At 44.3% G+C, this 26,523-nt stretch overlaps 1 protein-coding gene across 5 annotated transcripts in view; it reads right to left on the bottom strand.

Moving 5' to 3' along the window:
* LOC146894389 (uncharacterized) overlaps nucleotides 1–26,523 on the bottom strand; it is a 156,560-nt gene that overhangs the window by 110,744 nt on the left and 19,293 nt on the right. For 4 of the 5 annotated variants that reach the window (XR_015738202.1, XR_015738201.1, XM_087907534.1 and 1 more), the window contains exons 2-4: nucleotides 25,711–25,810; nucleotides 23,186–23,219; nucleotides 16,445–16,586 (exon numbers count right to left, since the gene is read on the bottom strand). Coding sequence is in view for 3 of the 5 variants with exons in the window: in XM_087907534.1 (XP_087763660.1) it covers nucleotides 16,445–16,586; nucleotides 23,186–23,219; nucleotides 25,711–25,716 (182 nt within the window). In the remaining 2 variants the exon portion in view is untranslated. The remainder of the gene's footprint in view (nucleotides 1–16,444; nucleotides 16,587–23,185; nucleotides 23,220–25,710; nucleotides 25,811–26,523) is intronic. The other variant, XM_085691099.2, reaches the window with a different exon arrangement.

The following is a 26,523-nucleotide window of genomic DNA, read 5'->3' as shown; positions in this document are numbered from 1 at the left end:
AACTGCTGCATCCTCCTTGCCCACCTCTATGTGCCTGGCACCCTTCTAAGTGCTAGAAAAGCCTAGAAGAGGCTCACAGATGCCTGTCTCCTGCTCTATTTTAGAGGATAGGAAATTCGTAGAAGAAACTAGCCTTGTCCCTAGACAGTACAGTATTTCTGCAGAAGTACGAGGGTCTTTAGCTAGGTATGGTGGTACATTCCTTTGATCCTAGCAGGAAAATTGTCTCACATTCAAAGTTAGCCTGGGCTACAAGTAAGAACTATCTCAGAAAAATGAAACAATCAGAAAGGCCCTCATCCTCTTTAGGCTACGTATATGGGTGAATATCAGAAAAGCCCCTCCAGGGGAACTGAGAGTCAGCCTTCTCAGCCACCTGCCTGCCCTCTTGAGACTTCACAGGCTAGGCTGACCTGGCACCCATTTCCCAGAATAAGCAAAACATCAAACAAAAATTGTAAGTTGCATCTGAGACTATTGCCCCCAACTAGTTCATATCTTTCCTGCAATTCCCAGCCTTCTTCAAGCCAGCTGTGTCAGAGGACATCTTACAGGTCACAGGTGTTTGCTCAGCCGGCTGCAACCGTGAGAAGACAGCACCGACCATGGAAAAGCTCTAGGCACTGGTTCTCCCTTCTTGAGGGAAGGGCACTGCTCTCCATCTGGATCCTGTGGGGGTTAATGCTTAAAACCATTTATAGGCCAGGATGAGGGTAGAGAAGGAGGCTTTCCCACAGCACAGGCTGTGACAGAGTTGCACAGGCCAACTGTGGGGATGGAGCCACAGAAATCCACAGACGGTGGGAGGATCAGCTCCTAAGGCTGCGGAGCTCAGCTGATCTCAGTAGGACACAGTGGTTAGATGGCAGCCCTTAGAGAGCCAAGCCAACCTTCCATGGACAATCTCCTGGGTAATGTATCTGGAGTCAGTTGCTTGATGGCTCAGAGGAGATACCCCAGCCAAGACCTTTGGTATTGCTACACAGGATTCCCTCCAGCAGGGCAGCCTTGGCTTGTACCCATAGACAAAAGAGGGGACAAGGAAATTCCAACGGCGGACCAATCTGGCCTGACCCGAGACAGGGCCACTCCAAGGTTACTCTGAAGGATGTTACCGCAGGAGTAAGAACTGGGACCACTCATTACCAACATGACACATTGCTCAGAAATATTTCTCTATCTTCCTTCTCTCGGTGCTTCCCAACTCCACCCACCTTCCAGTTCCAACTATAGCACGCAGCATAAACTGCTTCCTTACAATTTCTGCTCTGTGTAAGGACCACTACTTCCAATAGAGAACCCTTCATACCTTCTGGCTTATCGAGCAGCACAGTTGCCCTAAGGTACCTCTAGCATTTTTTAGTACTGCCTGTGTCTTATCTCTCCCATTGGGGACTGACTCATGCTAAGTGAGGGTCATAGGTCTGACAGGGCACTTAGGGAACCCCTGAGCAATCCCGGGGTGCTTGCCAGGCTAGCTGCTCTGGGAAGTTGTTCTTACAGACATACGATGGGGCCAGGGTGACTGGGCTGCCATGAAGAGCTGTCAGGTAGCAAAAAGTGCAACAGGAGAAAAGTCAGCTCTGAAGTCCTGCTCTCTCTAGGCTCTGTGTGCATGGCCGCCGTGGAACAGTACGAGGACTGGACTTCTGTCACCATGGCCCTAGCCAGTACTTACGCAAGGACTCCTACCCTCCCCATCTGCTGACACTATAGCTGCCATTTTCCCTTCTTCAGTTTTTTTCTTCCAAATTCTGCCTGGTTTTCAAGCTTGGCTCAGGTCGTAGGCAGTCCCGTGCCATTTTTCTCTTTCCTTCTCCCTCCAGGGCACAGATGGACCCCAAGGTCCCTCCTATCCTTCCTCTAAAACAGGACTCACTTGGCTCCAACAGGCCATGGACCCCAGGCCTTCAACAAAGCAGAGCTCGGTCTTTGCGTAACTAATAGGCACCTATTTACCTGTTGCTTAAGTGAAAATCTACCTTCCACTTCCTTGCAGGCAGGATCAGCAAGACTGCGTCTTCTGGATGTGAAAATCACTTTAACCTTCAAAATCAGGACCTTCAAGCATCTAGGTCGATGACCAGAGGGGTCAGATTTCCCACTTGTTCCAAGTTCTTTTGTCTCCAAGAGAGACATGAGATCCGAAGTCTCACCTACACAATGCTAGAGTCCAGGTGTCCTCAGCTCATTGCTTATCATATCATACAGCAGTCTTGTAGACTAAGACGTATGATTTTGCTTTCACTTCCAAATAAGTTGGAATATTGAATGGCCCTATCTCCATCCATCAAAGTGTCTTAAGGCCCCGGAATTCACCTTCAGGCATTCTGCATGTTGTCCCCTAACAATCCCTCCCTGCCTTCTGTTCAGAGCCTCCCGTGCCAGAAAAGGATGTGCTATGTCAGGGTGCAACTGTAACCTAACTTCTATGCCCCTACGTGAGAACGGCTCACATACGTCCAGCCTCTTTTCAGTGGCACAGCTACTCTTTAAAATTGAGAAGAAAGTTCATTGGGTCACCAGTGAGAACTGGGCTAGCTATCCAGTCCCCCCATCTTCTGCAGGAGTCAGTTGGCCTGTTAGAACTTCACACACATATTTGTAAGCAGCAAGGGGAACTCGGCTGACTCATGTGGAGAGCTTTAGTTCTCTTCCAGAGGGCCTCTCATCTCCCAGCAGGCCAGCCTGGGTTCCTGATGTGGGCCTTCGGGGTTTAGCAGCTAGAGGAGACCAGATCTGATGTCCAAGTGCTATGGGTCTCTACCACCACTACCCCTTGGCTCAAGTGGACTGCACAGACTCACTACAGGATGCCCAGGGGAAAGAACAGTGCCCATCACCCATATGTAAACCACTAAACACAGAATCTGCTTGTAAAAGGTTGACATAGCCTGAATGAGAACTCTGTGCATAAACGTGCATGCTCACACACACACACACATCCACACATAAGTACACACATGTACACATATGTTTACACACAGGCACACATACATACATGCAAAGATACATATACATGCACACATGTGTATACACACACATTACCATGATTACAGCATGCTCACACATATATGCATACACACATGAACACATGCATACTCACACAAAGTACATGTGTGCACATGCATGGACACATAGGCTCGCAGTGCACACACAAGTACACAAATGCATGTACATTCACGCACATATGTACAATTGCACACATGCATGCACACGCATATGAAGCCGGATAAATATTCCCATACCTTGTAACAAGAAGCAGTCATATATGTCTCCTGTGCTGGAAAGGACAGATCTTACAACCACCACAGCATCTGGCATGTGACGTTCTCCTCCAGAGTGACTGAAGAGGCAGGCCAATTGAGTCTTGTGGCTTCCTGCAAACCTCCAACTTCTCTAACATTCATGTGCTCACCCGCTCTCCCAGATGTGGGGCTTACATGGCAGACTCAAAATCAACTAACCATGAGAAAAGGTGCTGACCAGATTCCCGCTGAGGAAGGCAGTGCTCCACGACATCCTGTGGATCAGCCTCTGACCATGAGCTGTCTGGAGAAGGGTCTCACCATGTTGGATGGACCATCTCCTGACTCTCAGGATGACTGCTGTGCCCTTGTCCTGCACATTCTCCCTGGTGTATCATTTGCCAAACAGGATATCCACCTCCACACAGGCAGAAAGTACTACAGCAAAAGTTACGACACAGGAAGGAGATACGCTTGGGCAGCAGAGAAGGTCTCTCGGGTTTAGTGACATTTGAGCAGTTGTGTAGGCATCTCTGTGGACTTCAGAGAGCAGGTAACAGACCCTGAAGGGCAGGAACAGACCAGGGAAGTGAGACAGGACTGGCCAGGACAAGCCGGCCATATCCTAGGATCCTTGGGAGGGTTTCCGGTGTTTATCACCATGGGAAGCACCTGGCTGTGGTTGCTGCTGCTACTGTATGTACATCAGCCACAAGAGTGGTGCTGGGTGATAGGTGGACAGCAATGACCAGGCAAGAAGAAGCAGAAGATAGCGGGATGGATCTGAACACAAGAGACCACTGTGGCTTGACCAGCTCTACAGTAGGTTGATTCCATTCTTGGACTTCTGTGTTCTCATGGGTATTCTGTCCCACAATGTCCCTCCTGTGGGGATAACATGTCTCCTATATGGACTATGTTCATCATAAGAGTACCATGTCCCTCTTATGAGTCTGTGTCTCCATGGAGGCAGAGCCCCTATTCTGTCTGCTGCAGACCTCCAGTGTAGCTGTCATGCTGACAGGCTTCTGCTCCACTCTAGAAACTGCTGTCTCTACTTGTCCTCCAAGGGCATGCCAGGCCTCAACTGAGCCTCTTGCGTGAGGTGAGAGCATCTTAGCCTGATTTTCCCTGATCCAGCCTTTCCTTCCCATGGAGAACATGCTGTGTGTTCAGCCTTGAGGATCCAGAGATTCACAGGACTGGATCCTGTTCCCAGTAGTGCGACTCTAATCAGCTGGCCCCCAGCAGCTTCTGTTCTGCCTTCTGAGGACAGAGCCCTGCAGAGGAACTACACAAAAAGAGAAGTCTGTAAGGACTGCATAGAAATTGAGCCCTCTGTGGTAGAGGAGACAGATAGGGGACAAAGAGCCGTGATGGGGATATGGAAGCCAAGTATCCTTTCTCCATGCATCTTGGGGGAGGTTATCAGAAATCCCTGAAGGTTCAGGTTTTGTCTTCACCAGGTTCCCTCAAACTGCCTGAAAGGAGGACAAAGGTCAGGACAAGGTCACGTTGAAGCCCTCTTCTTTACCATCCAAAAGTGTGTGAAGAAGCAATAACAGGAACTTAGATGTCAAGGGTAATGTGCAGTTCACTTTTCTGTAGATCACCTTCTCACCTGTGTGCACAGACACTCAGTGAACGCTCAAGGAAGGAAGCCAGAGGGGTGGAGATGAGACAAAACTGCTTGTCCTTTCATGGGCCATGCCCCAGAGCCTCATGTTCTCAATAAGTCACCTATGTGTGTGTGTGTGTGTGTGTGTGTGTGTAAGAGAGAGAGAGAAAGAAAGAGAGAGAGAGAGAGGCCCTCTGCTTGAGAAACAAAAAGGACTGTGGATCCTCTAAAATGAAGCCAAATTCCTACTCTTTCCACACATCTCCTTTCCCCCATGGTGATGTCCCCATCACTCCAGCCAAAATCCAGACTTATCAAGAGCCACTGTGGCACTTTCTGGTCTCTGAGGTTCTCCACCTTGCAAGACCACCTCCTCCTTCTTGAGTACCAGAGCTGACTTGGCCAGTTCCATCATTTCTCATCAGCAACAGCCTGATGCAAGTCTCTGCCCCTAGAAAATATGTCAAGTCCTCCTTAGGAATCCAACTGGAAGAATCATGAACTTGGGTTGGGGATGGAGCACACATCCTGTCTTCCGGGTTCTTCTTGGCATCCCTATGCACAAAGCCCTTGGGGAAGTAATGGCTGTGCTGCAACATAAAGCAAGGCAAGAATGGATAGAAAACACGTTTCGCTGCTTCAGAACGTGCCCTAGCTCAGCAGCTGTCTTCCTCATCTTACCAGAAGCCAGGTCTCCTCCAAGCAGCTTTGCCTACAAAGAAGCAACATGGCCAAAAGTCCAGAAGTCCTGGAGGTTGTGTTTTGCATCTCTTACACAAGGGCTCTTGGTGAGTAGAGTTGCCAAAGATCTTGATCCAAAGATGACCTGGGATTGGGAAATGTTGAGGTGGGATGAGGGGTCACAGGGTCATTCCTCACCCACAAACTCACCATGTACACAAGCAGGCAAGAAAGTGGTGGACCACAGAACCACGGAAAGATAAATGCAAGCTATGATATGCCTGTGTGTCCCACGACTGCGCTAGACCATGACGTCAGCTCTGCCTAAGGGTTCTCATTTACAGTTTGACTCCATCCAAAGGTGAACAAGCAAAGGAGGCTGGCATCTCATTCTAGGACCTGCATTCCACAAACAGGAACTCACTGGAAAAATGCTGACAATTTGACTTTTTAAGATGTTTGTCTTTGAACTTGCGATATAGTCAAGGACGACCTATAATTTCTGATCCTTCTGCCCCCACCTCCCAAGTGCTGGGATAACAGATTTGTACCACCATGTTTGGTTAATGTGTGCTGGATTCAAATCCAGAACTCATGAGCACTAGGTAAGCACTATACCAACTGAGCTATGTCTTGTCCCAGAGAGCCAACTTCTTAAGTGATACCAGGTAGCTGAGGGCACCTGTGCAGAACAGAGTGAGACCTGGGACTCCCAGGCCCTCTCAAGATTGAGCCTTAACCTGCAACCTCTCTTTAGGCCAGGTCTTCCGTGGAAGGGGGTTCTGGGGGCTGAGCAAGGCCCAAGGAGCCCTGAACCTGAAAGTTCATATTACCAGGTCATCTTTGACCCAGATCCTCTGGTTTCTAAGTGTACCAGATGTCATTGCATAAATGAGACATGTATGTGACCTCTAGAATCCTTGGAGACGAAAGCCTCTGGATGTGTGAGCACATTTATCATGGTGTTCCTTTGGAGACATAGACATAGGCCAAGAGGAAACCTGGTTTCTGGTATGGAGAAAGCTCAAAGCCTTACTAGCAGGATGTGGTGAGCTAGAGAGCAGGTTGTGAAGGGTGAGACAGGTTTTTCTTATGGATCTGGCCTGGCTTTATTTCAGCATTGCACACACACACACACGCACACGCACACGCACACGTACACACCTGTGTCCAGTTCACAGCAGAGCCATAAGCATTCCAGGCAGTGTCTGGAGCTAGAATGTGTCCATCTGTGAACCTAACACCTTCTGCAAATAAATCCTGTGCTAGGTTGGGTTGGAACAACTCTGCGGTTCTGACAGAGGCCTGTAGCCTTCTGGCTTGTGAGACAGGTTGATTCTCTCATTAAGCAAAGATCTGCCATGACCCTTTAGTCTTCATGCCCAAGATCAAACTCAGAGACTGATACTAGACCTCCTCAGCACCCCCTGGGGCACCACATGCTTCGTTCCCAGTCTAGGTGATCATCAGTGCTTCTTCTAATAGTGTAAATGTAGCAGAAAAAAAAAACACTAGATTGAACAAGAACTCCTTACGTTTTCAGAAAATATTCACCACCTAGAATCAGAACTCATACAGTCACACGGGGAGAAGGAGGCAGGGCAACTGGGTAAGAGGAGTCAGGAGATGGGGGAACGAGGCAGGACAAAGAGCTGGGGGATGGAGAGGCTGGTAAACAGACAGACAGGTAGACAGGAGAGGGGTTTGGGAGGGCTGCAGTGACCCCCTGCTGTGAACTAAAAAATGTGACTGTGTCTCTGCACTTGATTCCAAAACCAACTTCAAGTCCCTCATCTCCTCCAAATGAGAAACAATCAATTGTCTGTAAATGGCAGCCAAGATGAAAGAAAGGTCAGAGGGTTCACAGGCTAGGATTTGATAAGGCTTTGCCTTGGCTGCTGTGCCCCATCCTAGTGGTCCCCCTGTGGCTCAGTCTCTTCCCTGAACCCATAGTCATCTGAACCTCACTCTCCCCTCCCTGCAGAAGGAGGCCACAGAGACAACAGCACACAGTAACACCAGCTTGACCTGTGTTCTGTTCTCCCGCAGGAACCCCAGAACCTTTCTCTACAGATTTCTAGCCAGGGGCCCTTATTATCAGAGAGCTCATATGTGTTGTGGATTCTTCCATCTAAGGGCTCTTCCTCCTCAGGACCTCCTCCAGTCAGGACCTCCTCCAGTCAGGGAGGATCTGTATCTGCACAGATCACCGTGTTGACTGGGATTAGCAAGGACATCCAAGACGATTCTGATCACTTCTGTTTCTGAATATTGGGAGGTGCCAGTGTCTGCTGCAAAACTCTGCTCTTCAGGAGACACCAAGTGGGAAGCCCCAGACACCAGCAGGGACAGCATCATGGAGAAGTTGCCTACAGAAACCCTTGGGATTTCTTTGAGTCCCAGATAACAGTACCTGATCCACAATCTCAAAGAACAGCTACTGCGGCCTGCACCAGAAAGCCTGAAGCCGCTGACATTTTCCATGTCTTCCATCCCTGTGTGGTCATAATTGGAGGATTCTGAGGCTCTCCTAGACATTTTCTGACTACAGTAGCAATCAGTGTTACCTCCAGGCTCACTGCCCTGCTTCCCTGCTACGTAGAGGAGAATTAAAACTACCTTTTGAATCCAGGCAATGGTGGCTGGCACATGCCTTTAATCCCAGCACTCAGGAGGTAGAGACAGGCAAATTACTGTGAGTTCTAGGCCAGCCTGGAATACACAGAGAGTTCCAGGATAGGCTCCAAAAGTAAAGAGAAACTCTGTTTCAACTCACCCAAAAAAATACCTTTTGGAGCTGGGCGAGGATGGCTCATGTCTTTAAGCCCAGCACTCAGGAGGCAGGGGTCTACAGAATTAGTTCTAGGACAGCTAGGACTGTTACACAGAGAAACCCTGTCTTGAAAAAACAAATACCTTTAGAATAGCATCTACAATTTTAAGGTTTATTTTGTTTATGTGTACTTGTGTGTATCTGAGTGTCGACGTGTGAATATGAGCACAAGTAATGCTGGAGGCCAGACAAGAGGATAGGCTCCTTAGAACTGGAGATACAGGTAGTTGTGAACTGCCCAGTGTGCGTGCTGAGGACTGAACTCAGCTCCTCTGCAAAGACAGCAAGGACTCTCAATCACTCATCCTCTGCAGTCCTGTTTACAGATCTTTAGCATGAGTTTCCCAGCTTCCCTTGCAGCAAATATTGTCAATGTGACATCCAAGGAGAGAAGAACTAGAGAACGTGAGTTTTTCTAATCCAGGTACTTTTGCCCTTTCTCTGCTCCCTCATTCTCTTCCCTTTCCTTCCTCTTCTTCTGAAGAAACTGAGGCAGGGGTGAGGCATCCATTTGTGACCATGCGGTGTTCACAAGGATGAGGGTGAGGACAGATGACTCCGGTCGTGCCGCTCTGACCCTTACCGCTCCTGACCAATGGCTGAGCATCTGTCACTCACCCAGACACAGTTCCTAACCCATTCAGAGGAGTTTTTCCATCTTGCTAGAACACACCTGCATCTCTGAGAATAACTTTTCCTAATGTCAATAACGTTCAATAAGCACTCAGTACTTAGGACCTGCCAAGACTGGATGGATTCTGAGAAAGGCCTTCTGCTTTGCTGGCGAGCGATTCTTATGTGAAATCATTCAGGTGCAAGGCAAAATAGAAGTGTATGGCAACATCATAGAAATAACCAGGATGGCAAAGTTTACCAAGTTTGAGAAATCCACAAGGAAGACCAGTGGTGTGGCTTGAATTGTCCAAGAGAAAATATGTGTTTTGTTTGACTTCCCTTGTGTGCACTTGTGTGTGTGTGAACATGTGTATCCAAGTGTGTATGTGTATGTATGTTTGTGCATGTCTGTGTGTGTATATTTGTATGTGTCCCCAGAGGTGTGTGTGTGTGTGTGATGTGGTGGTAGTGATTGTGGTGGGATATGTGTCTATGTGTGTGTGTGTAGTGTGGTGTGGTGGTAGTGGTAGTGGTGGGATATGTGTGTTTGTGTGTGTGGTGTGGTGGTAGTGGTGGTGGGATATGTGTGTGTGTATGTGGGGTGGTGGTAGTGTTTGTAGTGGGATGTGTGTGTATGTGTGTGGTGTGGTAGTAGTGTTGGTGGTGGAATGTGTATGTATGTGTGTGGTATGGTGGTAGTGATGGTGGTGGGACGTGTGTGTGTGTGTGTATGTGTGTGGTGTGGTAGTGGTGGTGGTGGGATATGTATGTGTATATGGTGTGGTGGTGGTGGTGGTGGGATGTGTGTGTGTGTGTGTGTGTGTGGTGTGGTGCTAGTGGTGGCGGTGGTGGGATGTGTGTGTGTGGTGGGACATGTGTGTGAACATATACTCTATCTGTGCAGATACCTCTGGAGGCTGAAAGAGGGCACTGGATCACTATCCTGAACTAACTCCTGGGCTGGAGTTACAGGAAATTGTGAGCCACCCAGAATGGGTGCTGGGAACAGAACTAGAGCCATATGGGAAAGCAGAGGGTGTTCCTAATCACTTAAGGCATCTGTCTCTCCCGCCCCAGAAGGTCCCTCCTATGAGCCCATGGAGACTGTTCACACTCTCCGTTACTGTGCTGTAGTTTATGTAGACACAGCTTCTTCCCTGTCAGTCCCTCCCCAACACACACACACACACACACACACACACACACACACAGAGTGAGAGAGAGAGAGAGACAGAGACAGAGAGACAGAGACAGAGAGAAGACTAGCACAGATTTCCACCCACTTCTGCAGACCTCAACAGTGTTAATTTGTGTTTATTAAGACATCTTTTGCAAAATTAAAAAGCCCTCCCCAAAGGACCTTACTATCCAAAGAGGCAATTAACTTACAGATCATTTGGATGTTAAGAACAAGTTAGAGTATTGCCGATTCTCAGCCAAACTGGCATTTGAGAAATGAATGGAAATGCCATGTGCTCAGGTAGTCAGTTAACTGTGTGATTTACAAACATCCTCACAGGAGGTCTGCAGTTCCACAGAAGCGTGCTGACTCAGCCTGAGTGTCCATGGTGCACTGCGTGTCTGATAGTGTTCTACATGTCCATGGTGCACTGCGTGTCTGATAGTGTTCTACGTGTCCATGGTGCACTGCGTGTCTGATAGTGTTCTACATGTCCATGGTGCACTGTGTGTCTGATAGTGTTCTACGTGTCCATGGTGCACTGCGTGTCTGATAGTGTTCTACATGTCCATGGTGCACTGTGTGTCTGATAGTGTTCTACATGTCCATGGTGCACTGCATGTCTGATAGTGTTCTACATGTCCATGGTGCACTGTGTGTCTGATAGTGTTCTACATGTCCATGGTGCACTGCATGTCTGATAGTGTTCTACATGTCCATGCTGCACTATGTGTCTGATAGTATTCTACATGTCCATGGTGCGCTGCATGTCCAATGGTGTGCTGCATATCCAATGATACCATGCATGTCCAATGATGCCATGCATGTCCAATGATGCCATGCTTATCCAATGGTGCTCTGCACGTCCAATGGTGCCATGTACGTCCAATGATGCCCTGCACGTCCAATGGTGTTCTTCCTTTTCCTCCTTACTCCTGTTTCATGTCCCTTTGCTTTCCTCCTCTTCCTTCACATCCTAATGGCTGAAGTTACTGAAATTAATTACTAATTAGAAACAATATGGCCAGACTGGAGACTTGGATCTGTAACCTCAGCTACTCAAGAAGCTAAGGCAGGAGGCTTAGACGTTTACAGTCAGCCTGGGTAACTTAGTGAGACTCTATCTCAAAATAAAGAAAAAAGTAAAGGCTGGGGATAAATCTCAGGGTACAATGATTGCCTAACACAGGCAAGGCCCCAAGTTCAATGTCCAGTCCTGAAAAGACACAGAAATGAAATATACACAGCCCTGCCATAAGAGGTTCAGCTCCCAGGCTGCTTTCTGAAGAATATCTCCTGGGCTCTGTCCTGTGGCTATGATGCAGGCATTTGTGTCAAAGAAAACCCAGGTCTGGCAAAATGGGAAGAAGATGGTTATTTTGGATCCATAAAAAAGAAAAAAGGACTTTGCTTAAAATAACTAGAGCAGATGTGTGCTTCCAAGTTGTTTTTTTTTTTTTCAAAAATAAGATGTTGCATAAGGATTGCACTGTGGGTTAATTACCTAGCACTGGACATACATGGGGGATGCCAGCTGTCCTCAGTTACCATGCCCCTTCCACCCTGAGTATGTAATGTCCAAGAGTTGACATGCTGGCCCATGCATGACTGAGCTGTGGTCATCATCCTGACACCCAAAATTGTGAGCGTTCTGACATCTGACAAAGTGACAGCTGCCAGCAGAGCCCAGAACTAGTGTTTTCCAATATTGAGCTCATGGAGGAAAAGAGCCAGAGGGTACCTGTTTGTCTCTGAATAGCACTGTTTCATGAAATGCCACGGAAGTAGGTTTGGGATTGTACCTGTTATTTTGCATGACATTTCCGGCCCAGATAGATCATATCAGATTGCGCTATTCAGCTGAACGTGTTACAGTGTTACATGAAGTTCACTGGGAGCCACTCCATGGCAACATTGTTGTTAGAATGTGAGCCTTTGTTATTCTAATTATTTTGCTTCTTTCCTGTTCTAACAACCTGAGCTCAACTTTGCCCAACTTTTTCAGATAGCTTTGAATGCTTTACAAAAATATAAAGTTGGATGCCACCAAGTCCTTCATTTCAGTTGCTTTCTTACTGTGAAGTCAGAGTAGAGCATGAGCTAACTTTGAGAACAATGGGCCCCAGAAGAAGGCTAGAACCCACATCTGCCAGAGCCCCTGATTCTGTTGTTTCTCCTTCCTGTCCCCTTATCTCAGTGTGCTTTCAAGTGTCAGGGAGGCAGAGGCAGGCTCACTTCTCCACTGCCCAACTAAACTCTGGTGACCGTTGTTCAACTTCTCTGAGACTTTCTTAGCTGCAATGTCTACATGATCTAGCAAGCACACTTCTGGGCACACAAATGAGAGAAGCGAATGTGAGCCTGAAAGAGAGAGTTGCACATGTGTGTCTGTAGAGTTACTGTTCACAACGCCGGGGAAGAAACACCTGAATGTCCATCCACTGTAGAACAGATGCAGGTCCTGTGTGGTACACACATGTAATGAAACACTGTCAGTCTTAAAGAACACTCTAGCATGTGTTATGATGCGTGTTTGCCATGAAGACACCATGCTGAGTGACCTGAGTCTGTCACAGTGGTGTATCCAAGTCCATAGCAGCAGGAAAGCAGGAGGCAGGAGCAGAAGCAGAATATAGTCACTTGTTGCAGATATAAAGTTCTAGTCTTGCAAAACAAAACTAGCTCTACAGGCTGCCGTACAGTGCTGAGTTTAAACCTCACATTGCTGCTCTGTCACACAAGGGTCATACGACTTCAGTGTTTATGTCACACTGACGTTATCACAATTAAAGTCTGCAAAATGCCAGCACCCACTACACTTTGTGTTAAGGCAGCCTTCAGGGTAGGCCCATTTGCCCAGCCAGTGCCCTAGTGTCCACAGCTTGGCTCTTTATCTGAGGATACTGTAAGAAACACACCCCACCCCCAGAAACATAAGGGACATTTCTTTCCTGTAAGTAATGGCTCCAGAAGAAACACTTTCCTGTCACTTTCTTACGCTCTAACCCTGCCCGAAAGGCATCTGCTGGGAAACCTTTATCCCTGCTCTGCAATATAACTGAGGCTCCTAGTCCAAGTTCTTTGGAGAACCCTGGTGAGCTGATGGTTTCATTGTTTACATTAATATATAATAGTGGGCAGCTGAAATTACTCTATTTAACACAACATGTATTGTCTGGGCTAATTTAAAATTTTAAGTCATTTTCTGGGTTTCAGAATCAGGTCTCTTGTTTAATAAAAGGAATGGACTTTATTCCATTTGGGACATTCCTATCTTGTAACTTCTCCTGGGTGGTCATGAAGCATCATCAAGCACAATGTGTAGAGAGGATGTTAGGAAAGCAGGAGATGCTTTTCTGTAGGTGAGTCATATGACTGACCCAGATGATGGCCACCAGGTTGATGTGAGGACCATGCTCTCCAGCCAGCTCCATTAGGGTCTCCACAGGCTTTCCAGAAGCTTCAGGTCCATCTTCTCTCCCACATCCTCTCCTAAACCTCTAACCAGACCCCTACCTCACACCCTACTCCTAACACCCTTACTATCCCAAGTCTGACTTCCTAGAATGTGAGTCAGCATACAGCTCCCTCCTTAGGTTCCCCCAACTCAGAATGTCTCTCCAACTTTTCACCGTTTTAGCAAGCATCCATCATGGGATTCATTGATGAAAACAGAGCCCTCTGGATCTATCTTTCTAGAAAACCCCCATAAGTACCCAGAGGTGCACACTCTTAGCAACCCAATCAAGTTGACAATCAGGTTACCCATCATAAGAGGCCCACACATCTCCTCCAACCACTGGATACAGCCTCAGAACCTAAACAGTCCATCTTCAATCATGGCTCCAGGCTGAGGATCAACAGTCCCCCTTAGTCACAGCAACTATGTCCCCAGGTCCCCAGGAGATCCTGAAGCAGTGAACAGCACCAAGTCCTGTACAAGCTTCTTTCATTTGCACAGAAGTCTGTGATGAAGTTAAACTGATGATATAGGAACAAGAGATTAGCCACAATAAATATTAACAAAGTAGAACCACCATAACAATATATTGTAACAGTTTGCCTTTTTTCTCAAAGTATCTTCTCTTATTTTTACCCTTTTGCTTGAAGTACTTTCTTGTTTATTATAGCACACTTGAATCACCAGACCATTGGTGGAAACACAATTCTCATCAAAATCCAACATACTTTTTCCTAGAAATGAATCTGAGAGGAGATGGGGACACCATGATCAGAACATACTGCATGAAAAAGTTACTTTTAACTAAAAAGGAAAAAAATCTTAAACTTCATATGGAAACACAAAACCAAGGATGTATAAAACAAACTTTAATAATAAAAGAATTATTGAAGATGTCTGAATCCCATATTTCAAGTCATATTAAGAGGTATAACAGTAAAGAAAACAGTATTGGGTAAAAAAAAAACAAACAGAAATGTTGATTAATGGAATTGAATTGAAGATCCATAAATAGCTCCACAAATATACAGACTCCTATTTTTTTTATCAAGAATGAAATGCATACTGGAGAGAAGCTAGCATCTTCAACAAATGATGACTGCATATAGAAGAATAAAAATAGACCCATTTTTACTACCCTTCACAGAACTCCAGCAGGATCAAGGATGTCAATGTAAGACCTGATATCCTGAATCTGACAGAAGAGAAAGCAGAGAATACACTTGAAATTATTGATACAGGAGAGGAGGAGCGTCTGAACAGGACCCCAATAGTGCAGACTCTTACGAGCAATGATCAATAAATGGGACCTCGTGAAGCTGAAGCTTCTGTACAGCAGAGCATGTCGTCAATGTCGTCATCCGCGGAATGCGGCAGCCTCCAGAATGGGAAGAACTTTACCAATTGTACATCTGACAGAGGGTTAGTACCTAGAATATACAAAGAACCTGAAAAAACTGAGCATCAAGAAAACAAGTCCATTTAAAAATGGGGCATAACCCAGCACATCAACCAGTAGCCACAGTTGCTGGGCAGTTGGGCAACTATGGTGATCTCTTTGTGATGAGAACACATGGCGCAGCACATCACGGTGGCAACCTTAGTGCAACAAGGAGAACTTTGCACGGGTCTGGAGATGTCCACTCTGTGCTCCAGGGAGAAAGCATGGGCGCACCTGGTACCTTGCAGTACCAGCAAAAGGACACCATTGGTGTGAGCAGAGGTATGGTATGGTGGCGAGAGAGAGAGAGAGAGAGAGAGAGAGAGAGAGAGAGAGAGAGAGAGAGAGAGACTATGGTTCAGGTCCTGTGGACAGAGGTAAATCTGAAGAGATGAGAGAGAAAGGGTGTGGGCTGAGACAGTGAAGGAGCTGAACCCGTGACCAGCAGCAACACACAGGAAAGCTTGCCTTGCACTTTGTCTGTGCAGCACAGCAAAGATGACCCTATTGATGAAAGCACAGGTGAGCCAACCCCGAGAATGTGACCCTGGGAGAGCTAACCCTGCCACTCATCTCCCACATGGTGGTATGGGCTACAGAGAGATACCCTCCATCCACCACCGCCCACCAATCAATGTCTAAGGCAGGTGGGAGAGCTGACCCTGAGTGAGAAAGTCATTTCTGCCCCCCAAACACACACAACCTACAACCCTCTGGAGAACAGGCCCTGAACTTCCCTAGGGCAGCACAACATAGCCAGCCCGTTGCTTAGCTCAGGTGTGGGTGAGCCAGGCCTGAAGTTGTGAGCTTGGGAGAGCTCTTCCCAATTCTCATCTGTCTTGTGGCAAAATGGGCTGGGGATTGAGGCCTTCCTCCCACCCATCAACACCTGAGGCAGATGGGAGAGCTGGCCCTGTGATCATAAGTGTGGGAGACCCATCCCTAACCCCCATCAGCTGCCACACTCAGGGGAGTGTGCCCTGTACCTCGCCAGGGCAGCACAATAGAGTTAATACTATTAGTGGAGGTGTGGGCAAGCCAGCTCCAAAGTTGCGAGCATGGGAGAGATGACCGCACTCGTCATCTGTCTTGTGGCTGGATGGGTGGGAGAACAAGGCCTCTCTGCCACCACCACCCATCAATGCCTGAGGCAGAAGGGAGAGCTGACCCTGTGGTCATAAGTGTGGGAGAGCCCATCCTCTTAGCACAGGTGTGGGTGAGTCAGCCCTGAAGTTGTAAGCATGGGAGAATGGTCCCCATTTTTGCATCTGGTGGACCAACCCTACAGCTGCCTAGGGACAATATGACATGGCCCACCCCAGCATCGACCACATCTATGATCTACTGAAGCACCTGAAGGAATCTGACCTGCAGACACAACGCATCAGGATCTCCACAACCCCGGGCAGCAACAGGATATCCAGGAGGAGCCCTAGAGAGGGCTCAGCATGGACGGGGTAGTAGAAACCAGGGACCTTGAGCCAGATCAAGGACTCTTCGCAATGAACACCTGCAAGAAAAGACACAGGGACAAAAGGGTTTGTGGCATGACTCACGGTGTCACACTGCAGCTCCTATGATGAGATTTTTAAGTTTTTCCCTTTTAATTTTTTCCCTTTTTTCTCATAAAGTTTGTTTTATTTGAGCGGTGTTCAGGGGCAGTGGATATATGCAAAGGGATGGGGAAATGAATGGGATCAAGATACATGCAGGAAAAGACACATAGAATAAACAAAGAAACAAATAAATGAAGCATATAACTAAACAGAGCTCTCGAAATAGTAAACATTTTAAATGGTTGAGAAATACTTTTTATTGTTTTTCTTGAGCTGTATATTTTTCCACTCCCCTCTTTTCCTCCCCCCTCCCATTCTACCCTCTTCTGTTAACCTCACACTCCCAATTGACTCAAGATCTGGTCTTTTTCTACTTCCCATATAGATTAGATCCATGTATATCTCTCTTAGGGTCCTCATTATTGTCTAGGTTCTCTGGGATTGTGAATTGTAGAATGGTTTTTCTTTGCTTTATGTCTAAAAACCACTTAGAAGTGAGTACATATGATATTTGTCTTCCTGGGTCTGGGTTACCTCACTCAATATGATGTTTTCTAGCTCCATCCATTTGCCTGCAAATTTCAAGATGTCATTATTTTTTCTGCTGTGTGGTACTTCATTGTGTAAATGTACCACAATTTCTTTATCCATTCTTTGGTTGAGAGGCATCTAGGTTGTTTCCATGTCTGGCATTAACAAACAATGCTGCTGTGAACATACTTGGGCACATGTCTTTGTGGTATTATTGAGCATCCTTTTGGTATATACCTAAAGTGGTATTGTTGGGTCTTAAGGTGGGTTGTTTCCTAATTTTCTGAGAAATCGCCATACTGATTTCCAAAGTAGCTTAGCAGTTAGCACTCTCACCAGCAATGAAGGAATTTTCTTTTTACTCCACATCCTCTCCAGTAGAAGTTGTCATAAGTGTTTTTGATCTTACCATTCTGACAGGTGTAAGATGGAATCTCAGAGTTGTTTTGATTTGCATTTCTCTGATGACTAAGGATGTTGAGCATCTCCTTAAGTGTCTTTCAGCCATTTTAGATTCCTCTATTCTCTATTTAGATATGTACCCCATTTTTGATTGGATTATTTGTTCTTTTGAGTTCTTTGTGTATTTTGGAGATCAGCCCTCGGTTTTATGTAGGGTTTGTGAAGATCTTTTCCCATTTTATAGGTTGCCATTTTGTCTTGTTGACAGTGTCCTTTGCTTTACAGAAGTTTTTCAGTTTCAGGAGGTCCCATTTATTTATTGTTTCTCTCAGTGTCTATGCTACTGGGGTTATATTTAGGAAGTGGTCTCCTGTGCCAATGTGTTCAAGTGTACTTCCTACTTTCTCTTCTATGAGGTTCGGTGTGATTGGTTTTATGTTGATGTCTTTGATCCATTTGAACTTGAGTTTTGTGCATGCTGATAGATACGGATCAATTTTCATTCTTCTGCATTTGATACCCAATTATGCCAGGACCATTTGTTGAATATTCTTTCTTTTTTTCCATTTTATATTTTTTGCTTCTTTGTCCAAAATCAGGTGTTCAAAGGTGTGTGAATTGATATCCAGGTCTTCAATTTGGTCCCATTGGTCTGTCTGTCTGTTTTTATGCCACTACCAGTACTGTAGCTCTGTAGTTGAGTGTGAAGTCAAAGATTGTGATGCCTCCAGAAATTCCTTTATTGTACAGGATTGCATTGGCTATCGTGGGTTTTTGCTTTTCCATATGAAGTTCAGTATGGTTCTTTCCAGGTCTGTGAAGAATTTTGCTGAGATTTGAGCATTACATTGAATCTGTACATTGCTTTGGGTAAGATTTCCAGTTTTACTATGTTAATTCTACCTACCCAAGAGCATGGAAGATCTTTGCACTTTCTGGTGTCTTCTTCAATTTCTTTCTTCAAAGATTTAAAGTTCTTGTCATACAGGTTTTCCACTTGTTTGATTTGAGTTACTCCGAGATATTTTATGCTATTTGTGGCTATTGTGACAAGTGATGGTTCTCTGATTTTTTTTCCTCAGTCCATTTATCAATTGTGTAAAGAAGGGCTACTGATTTTTTAGTTAATCTTGTACCTTGCTACATTACTGAAGGTGTTTATGAGTTGTAGAAGTTCTTTGGTAGAATTTTTGGGGTCACATATGTAAGCTATCATATCATCAGCAAATAGTGAGAGTTTGACTTCTTTTCCAATCTGTATCCCCTTGATCTCCTTTTGTTGTCTTATTGCTTTAGCTAGTGGTGCGGGAGAATTATCTGTATTCTGTCAATCATGTATTTTAATAAAACGCTGATTGGCCAGGCAGGAAGTATAGGCGGGAAAACCAGACAGGAAGTAGAAATGATGCAATGAGAACAGGAGAATTCTGGGAAGCAGGGAGGTTCCTCTGTCAGTTCTGCCCAGACCACCGGAGAGGAAAGATGTAAGCTGCCCCGCTGGAAAAGGTAATGAGTCATGTGCTAATGTAGATAAGGATAATGGGGTAACATAAGTTATAAGAGCTAATAAGTAGCCTGACCTAATGGGCCAATCAGCTTTATAACTTATAGAGATCTCTGTGTGATTGATTTTGTCTGGGACTTGCTGGCTGTGGGGTACTGGGCGGTAACAGATACCCCAACAAGCAGGCCACTCATGTTACAAGCTAGGACATCAAGAACTATATTGAATAGATATGGAGAGAGTGGACAACCTTGTCTTGTTCCTGATTTCATTGGGATCATTGTTTCTCTTCATTTAGTTTGATGTTGGCTGTTAGCTTGTTGCATATTGCCTTTATTATGTTTAGGTATGTTCCTTGCATTCCTGCTTTCTCCAAGACCCCTATCATGAAGGGATGCTATATACTGTTGAAAGATTATTTTTGGCATCTAATGAGATGATCATGTGGTTTTTATTTTACAGCTTGTTTATATGGTGGATTATGTTGACAGATTTTTGTATGTTGAACCATCCCTGCATCTCTGGGATGAAGCCAACTTGATCATGGTGGATGATGGTTCTGATGTGTTTTTGGATTCGATTTGCCTGTATTTTATTTAGTACTTTTGCATCAATGTTCATGAGTGAGATTGATCTGTAATTCTCTTTTTTAGTATTGTCTTTTTGTGGTTTGGCTATCAGGGTAATTATAGACTCATTAAAAGAGTTAGGCAATGTTCTTTCTGTTTCTCTTGTGTGGAATAATTTGAGGAGTATTGGTATTAATTCCTCTTTGAAAGTCTTGTAGAATTCTGAGCTGAAACCATCTGGTCCTGGGCTTTTTTTGGTTGGGAGACTTTTGATGACTGTTTCTTTTTCTTCAGCAGTTATAGGTCTATTTAATTTGCTTATCTGGTCTTGATTTAATTTTGGTAAGTGATATTTATCCAGAAAGTTGTCCATTTCCTTCAAGTTTTCCAATTTTGTGAAGTACAGGTTTTCAAAATATGACCTGATGATTCTCTGTATTTCCTCCATGTCTGTTGTTATGTACCCCTTTTCTTTTCTGATTTTGTTAATTTGGATATTCTCTCTCTGCCTTTTGGTTAGTTTGAATAAAGGGATTTTTTCTCAAAGAACCAACTCTTGGTCTCATTCTTTGCATTGCTTTCTTTATTTCTATTCTGTTGATTTCAGCTCTCAATTTCACTATTTCCTGCCATCTAGTTCTCTTGGACAAGTTTGCTTCTTTTTGTTCAAAAGTTTTTTTGGTGTTCTATTAACACACTAGTGTGGGATTTTTCCAGATTCTTTATGTTGACATTTAGTGCTATGAACTTTCCTCTTAACACTGCTTTCATTGTGTCCCATAAATTTGGGTATGTTGTGTGGTCATTTTCATTGAATTTTAGGAAGTCTTTAATTCTTTCTTCATTTCTTCCTTAACCCATTGGTAATTCAGGTGAGCACTGTTTAAATTCCATGTGTTTGTGGGCTTTCTGGAATTAATATTGCTGTTGAATTTAAATTTTAAGCCATGTGATCCAATAAGATACATGGGGTTAGTTCAATTATTTTTTGTATCTGTTGAGGTTTGCTTTGTTACCTACTATGTGGTCAATTTTTGAGAAGGTTCCATGAGGTGCTGAGAAGAAGGTATATTCTTTTATGTTTGGATGGAATGTTCTATAGATGTCTGTTAAGTCCATTTATTTCATAACATCTGTTAGTTCTCTTATTTCTCTGTTAAGTTTCAGTCTGGCAGACCTGTCGAGTGGTGAGAGTGAGGTGCTGAATTCTCCCACTATTAGTGTGTGGGGTTTAATGTGTAATTTAAGCTTTAGTAGTGTTTCTTTTACATATGAAGGTGCGATTGTATTTGGGGCATAGAAATTCAGTATTGAGATTTCCTCTTGATGGATTTTTCCTGTGACTAATATTAAATGTCCTTCTTTGTCTCTTTTGATTGATTTTAGCTTGAAGTCTATTTTGTTAGATATTAGGATAGCTACACCTGCTTGTTTCTTAGGTCCATTTGATTGGAAAATTTTTTCCAGCCCTTTACTCTGAAGCGATGTCTGTCTTTGTGGTTGGGGTGTGTTTCTTGTATGCAGCAGGAGGATGGATTCTGTTCTTGTATCCAATCTGTTAGCCTGTGTCTTTTTATAGGTGAGATGAGTCCATTTATATTAAGGGATATTAATAATCAGTGATTGTTATTTTTAGTTTTCACTGTTGGTAATATTAATTTGTGTGGTTTTCCCTTTTGGGGATTTGTTGCTGTGAGATCATCTATTTTATGTGTTTTTTTTTTTTTTGATGTAACTAACTTCTTGGATCCTTCTAATACTTTGTGTATGGCTAGGTTTGTGGCTAGGTATTGATTAAATCTGGTTCTGCCATGGAATATTTTGCTTTGTCCATCTATGTTGATTGAAAGTTTTGCTAGGTCTAGGCTGGCAACAGTGTTCTCTTACTGTCTGCATAACGCTTGACCAGGACCTTCTGGCTTTCGTTGTCTCCAATGAGAACTCAGGTATAATTTTGATAGGTCTGCCTTTATATGTTACTAAGCCTTTTTCCTTTGTAGCTCTTAATATTCTTTCTTTATTCTGTATGTTTAGTGTTTTGATTATTATGTGGCAAGGAGACTTTTTTGGGGGGGCATTCTATTTGGTGATTTGTAAGCTTCTTGTATCTTCATATGCATATCTTTCTTTAGGTTGGGAAAGTTTTCTTTTATGATTTTGTTAAATATATTTTCTGTGTTTTTGAGTTGAACTTCTCCTTCTTCTATCCCTATTATTCTTAGGATTGATCTTTTTATGATGTTCCATATTTCCTGAATATTTTATGTTAAGCTTTTGTTAGACTTAATGCTTTCTTTGCCTGTTGAGTCTATTTCCTCTGTCTTATCTTCAGCATCGAGAGTCTCTCTTCAGCCTCTTATATTCTGCTGTTTGTGCTTGCATTTGTGGTTCCTGATTATTTCCCCATATTTTCTGTTTCCAGAATTTCCTCGGTTTATGCTTTCTTTATTGTCTCTATTTTGGTTTTCAAGTCTTGAACCATTTCTTTCACCTGTTTGATTGCTTTTTTGTTTGTTTGTTTGTTTGAGGTTTTTTTGTTTTTGTTTTTCGAGATAGGGTTTCTCTGTAGCTTTGGTTTGGAGCCTGTTCTGGAACTAGCTCTGTAGACCAGGCTGGCCTTGAACTCACAGAGATCCGCCTGCCTCTGCCTCCCAAGTATTGGGATTAAAGGTGTGCACCACCACCCAATGATTGCTTTTTCTTGGTTTTCTTTAAGGGATCTGTTGATTTCTTGCATTTTTTTGTTTGTCTTTTCCTCCATTTCTTTGAGGGAATTTTTCATTTCCTCTTTAAGGACCTCAAACATTCTCCCATATTGTTAAGTCATTTTCTTCTGCTTCATCTGCATTAGTGTGTTCAAGTCTTGCTGTTTTGGAGCCACTTGTTTTTTTTGGGGGGGGGTGTTGCTCTTTGTGGTGCTAAGTGTATTTTTATCTTGTCTACCCATATTTTCCTCTGGTTGGTGTAGTACCTGGTGATCACTCCTCCAGGTGCCAAGGCTCAGATGGCTTCTCTTCGTGGTGGAGTCGGGAGCATAGTTCCAGTCACCCTAGAGGTGACCCAGTGTTCCCAGAGATCACTCAGCATTCCTGGAGGTCGCTTTGCAGTCCCAGAGATCATTGGGGCCTGTTTTCACAGAGGTTGCTGGCTTACGCCTGCTCCCATGGAGGTTGCTAGCTCAGCTTACTCCAGTGAAGGTTGCTTACTCAGGCCTACTCTAGTAGAAGTTGCTGGTTCTGGCCTGCTTCTGCAGAGGTCACTTGCCTAGGCCTGGTCCCATGGTAGTTGCTGGCTTGGCCTGCTCCAGAGGTCACTGGCTCGGGCCTGCTCTGGTGACGAGGTTGCTCGCTCAGACCTGGTCCCATGGATGCCCCTGGCTCCGGCTTTGAGAAACTTTTTTTTAATGTTCAGTATTCTTAGCCACTAGGGAAATACAAATTCAAATTATTTTGAGGTTTCATCTTACCCCAAACAGAATGGTCAAGCACCATAGGACAAATGACAGACAGCATATGTGGGGAGAATGCAGGGAAAGAGGAATACTTACTCATTGCTGGTGGCCGTGCAAACTGGTACAGACACTGTGGAAATCAAAGATGAGAACTGATATACCACAAGGTACAGCTATATCACTCTTGGACAAACACCTAAAGGTCTTTATATTCTCCTACAGAGACACTTGCTCATCCAGGTTCATTGCAACTCTATTCACAATACAAAAACTGGAAACAACCCTAACACCTGTCAACTGATGGTTAATGACAGTGTGAGACATTCACACAATAGAATACTATTCGGCTGTTAAGAAAAATGAGATTATAAATTTTTCTGGTAAATAGAGTTAAACAACCGTCCTGAATGAGCTAACCCAGACCAGAAAGACAAAGAGTGTGTGTCTTCTCTCATGGATGGATTTTGCTTTTAAGCTTTAGACATGTGTGTTTTGTTTAGGATATCTACAGAAGTGAAGCAGATAATAAGGGACCAGCATGGGGAGGAGGGAATCTTCCATGTAAGGAGAAGTAGAATATAACGTTAAAAATGGATATAGGAGAAATTATAATAGAAGGATTAGATGGAGAAAGGAACAGGGCATCAGGATAAGGAGGGATCGTAGACAGGGACAACAAACACTAAAGGCAAATGAAAACCTACCACTGTAGACATGTACACACACACACACTCACACACATATGAGAGAGAAAGTTTAAATGGAGTTACCATATAATAGGGGAGAGAATAACCCAACTAGAATGTTATTAAATGAAGCCCCCAGTGCCAGGAATGAGTTACATCTTTTTGAGTCATTGGCCAAAGAGGTTCTATGGACTCCCTCAAACATTTTGGGCCATTGTCAATGCTATTGATTACCCTCTATAATCTGCTGGTAAGACCCAATTGCTGAAGATACCATGTACCTTTGTCACTAAAGATAGAGAAATTGAGCTGGTAATCAACTGAAAGCTTCACTCTTTCTGACTAGAATTCATAGCTGGAAGGTACTATACATGCTGGCAAAGTAGACCAGTAGTCATTGATCTCACCCAGTTACAACCCTGGGAGCTAAAATAGCAACCTACCAGTAAGATAATGACAACTGCTTCTATAGTGAAAAAATATTGTTTAAGGTCTACTCTATGAGATGGAACCCATATTTGACACTACTAAAGTTGGCAAGATGCTACATAGGTCATGGGCTCAGAGGGGAATCCACTACTATAATTCTGCTAAAGGAACTTAGCAATAAGATTATTCCTAAAGACATACTGCTACACCCATAGATCATGGCATTGCTCAACCCTCATCAGAGAAGTTGAAACTAGTTTTTTGAATTCGATGGGATTTAACATAGAAACTCACAATGGGACAAAGTGCAGAATGTGAGTGACTTTGGAGCAGTCAGCTCTAAATGGGATGTCTTTAGCATACCTTACCTCAAGGATGGGGGATCTGTGAAGAAGGGGAGGCAAAAAGATTGTAAGAACCAGAGGTGGTGAATTACTCCAAGGAAACATTTTTTAAATTCTGTGGGGCTGTTGCACATATGAGCTCTGAGAGATTATGTCAACATTACAAGATCTGTACAAGTTCAAATCAGGCAAAATTCCAACATGGGGAAGGGGAAATGGGCACCAAGTCCCATTCTAACCAAGAAGGTATTTGTCCTTGGTAGCTGCTGGGAGATGGGAAGTCAGCTTTCTTCAGTGGAATTGTCACTGAGTGTGTAAACCACACTCCAGGGCAGGCCTCAAGCTCAACAACCCAAAACGGACTCTGAGCGGTTTTATTTTGTTGTTGCTGCTGTTTGGTTTTCACTTTTCCTAAGAGAGAGAAAGAACAAGAAGTTTGGTGCATGGGAAGGGGCATCTGGGAGGAGTTAGGTGAGAAAAAAGAACAGCATCAAAATGTATTGTATAAGCCTGGCATGGTGGTACATGTCTTTAATCCAAAACTCTGGAGTTCAAGGTCAGTTTGGTCCATAGCGAGTTCCAGGATAGCCAGGACTGTGTGTAGAGAGTCAGCATCAAATAAAATACACATATACACACAAAATTAAATATATATAGTATGAGATTATTTCGAAAAATAAATACAAACATTGAAAAAGTGCTCACAAGTATTGCAATGTTTCTACGGTGGCTCTGGTGAGGGCAGGAAGTACTTAGTGACTGGGTAGCATATACCATGAGGATGCAGCGGGTAAACAGGTGACTTGGGTCCTGCAGGCAGAGCAGGGTCAGGGAAGATTTCATCATGCTAAAAGGGTGTGCAATTTAAAACTTATAAATTATTTATTCCTGGAATTTTCCACCTATTATCAGACTGATGTCCACATCATGAAAATGGTGGAGAGGAACTCTTGTGCCAGGAGTTAACACTTCAGCATCTGAATTGATGAATGCACTTCAATCCATTGCTATGAACAGTGGCCCTTCTTGTAGTGCGCTTATCCAAATAATTACATTGTTATTCAGCAAACCACTTTTATCTCTTTCCCCCAAATGCAAAATCCCCCATTTGTGTTTTCAAAGAAATCACAGAATTCTAGGCACAGTGTGCCCACAGCCTTACCCTCATCGAGTTATCCTTCTAAAAACACACACCGTAGATGGAGTCAGTGAGAACTTTGGATTTGTGGTCCAGATCTGACATAACAAAAGCCAAGTTTAACCTGAAGAACACAAAGCAGAAAACTATTAAATACTCAGGAAAACTGGCTTAACTTTCTGCTAAATATAGGCATGGAGATTATTATAGCTACAGCCTTGTCAGGGACAAATGGCCATGGCTTTTATGATAAAATGCATCCCAGCAAACCCCATGAGGTAATTGCTAGCCTGTACTTCTGAATTCAGCTTCCAGAAAGCACTTGGCACCATTAGTGGACAGAAGCTGAAAGAAATAAAGTGGGCTCTTGTGTTTCTAGCTTTTTGCTAGCTGGAGAGCGAAGGCCAAGAAGTGGGCACAGAGCCCCAGTTTTCTATAGAAATGCTCACTTGGGCCTTGGATTTCTCTCCTCCCTGCACCACAGAGAAGATCTTCCTATTGCTTCCCACCATGGGCTCAAGGCTTCCTGGGTGCCACAAAGGACTCCCTCACAGACATGCCCTCAGGCCGAGACAGGCAATTCTTCCATTGAGGTTTTTTTTTCTTCCCAAGCAACTAGAGTTTGTGTCAAGTTGACAAACTAACTGGGGCATGCCTCCTAACGAGAACTGAGTTTTGACCTCCAGCTTCAAAAAGCCAAGGGAAGGACAAAAGAATAGATTGTACAAACAAACCAACCCCAAATCTCCCTATGAAAGGCTGAGGAAAGAAAAAGAAAAGCGTAGACAGGCCTGAGTTCATCTTGGATGGCTTGCTGCAAAATGTATCAATACGGGG

This window comes from Myodes glareolus, chromosome 6 (genome assembly GCF_982192425.1).
Source record: "Myodes glareolus chromosome 6, mMyoGla1.1, whole genome shotgun sequence".
In the NCBI taxonomy this organism is placed as follows: Eukaryota; Metazoa; Chordata; class Mammalia; order Rodentia; family Cricetidae; genus Myodes; species Myodes glareolus.
Note: the sequence above shows the minus strand (reverse complement) of the source record. Positions and strands in the feature narration are given on the sequence as shown.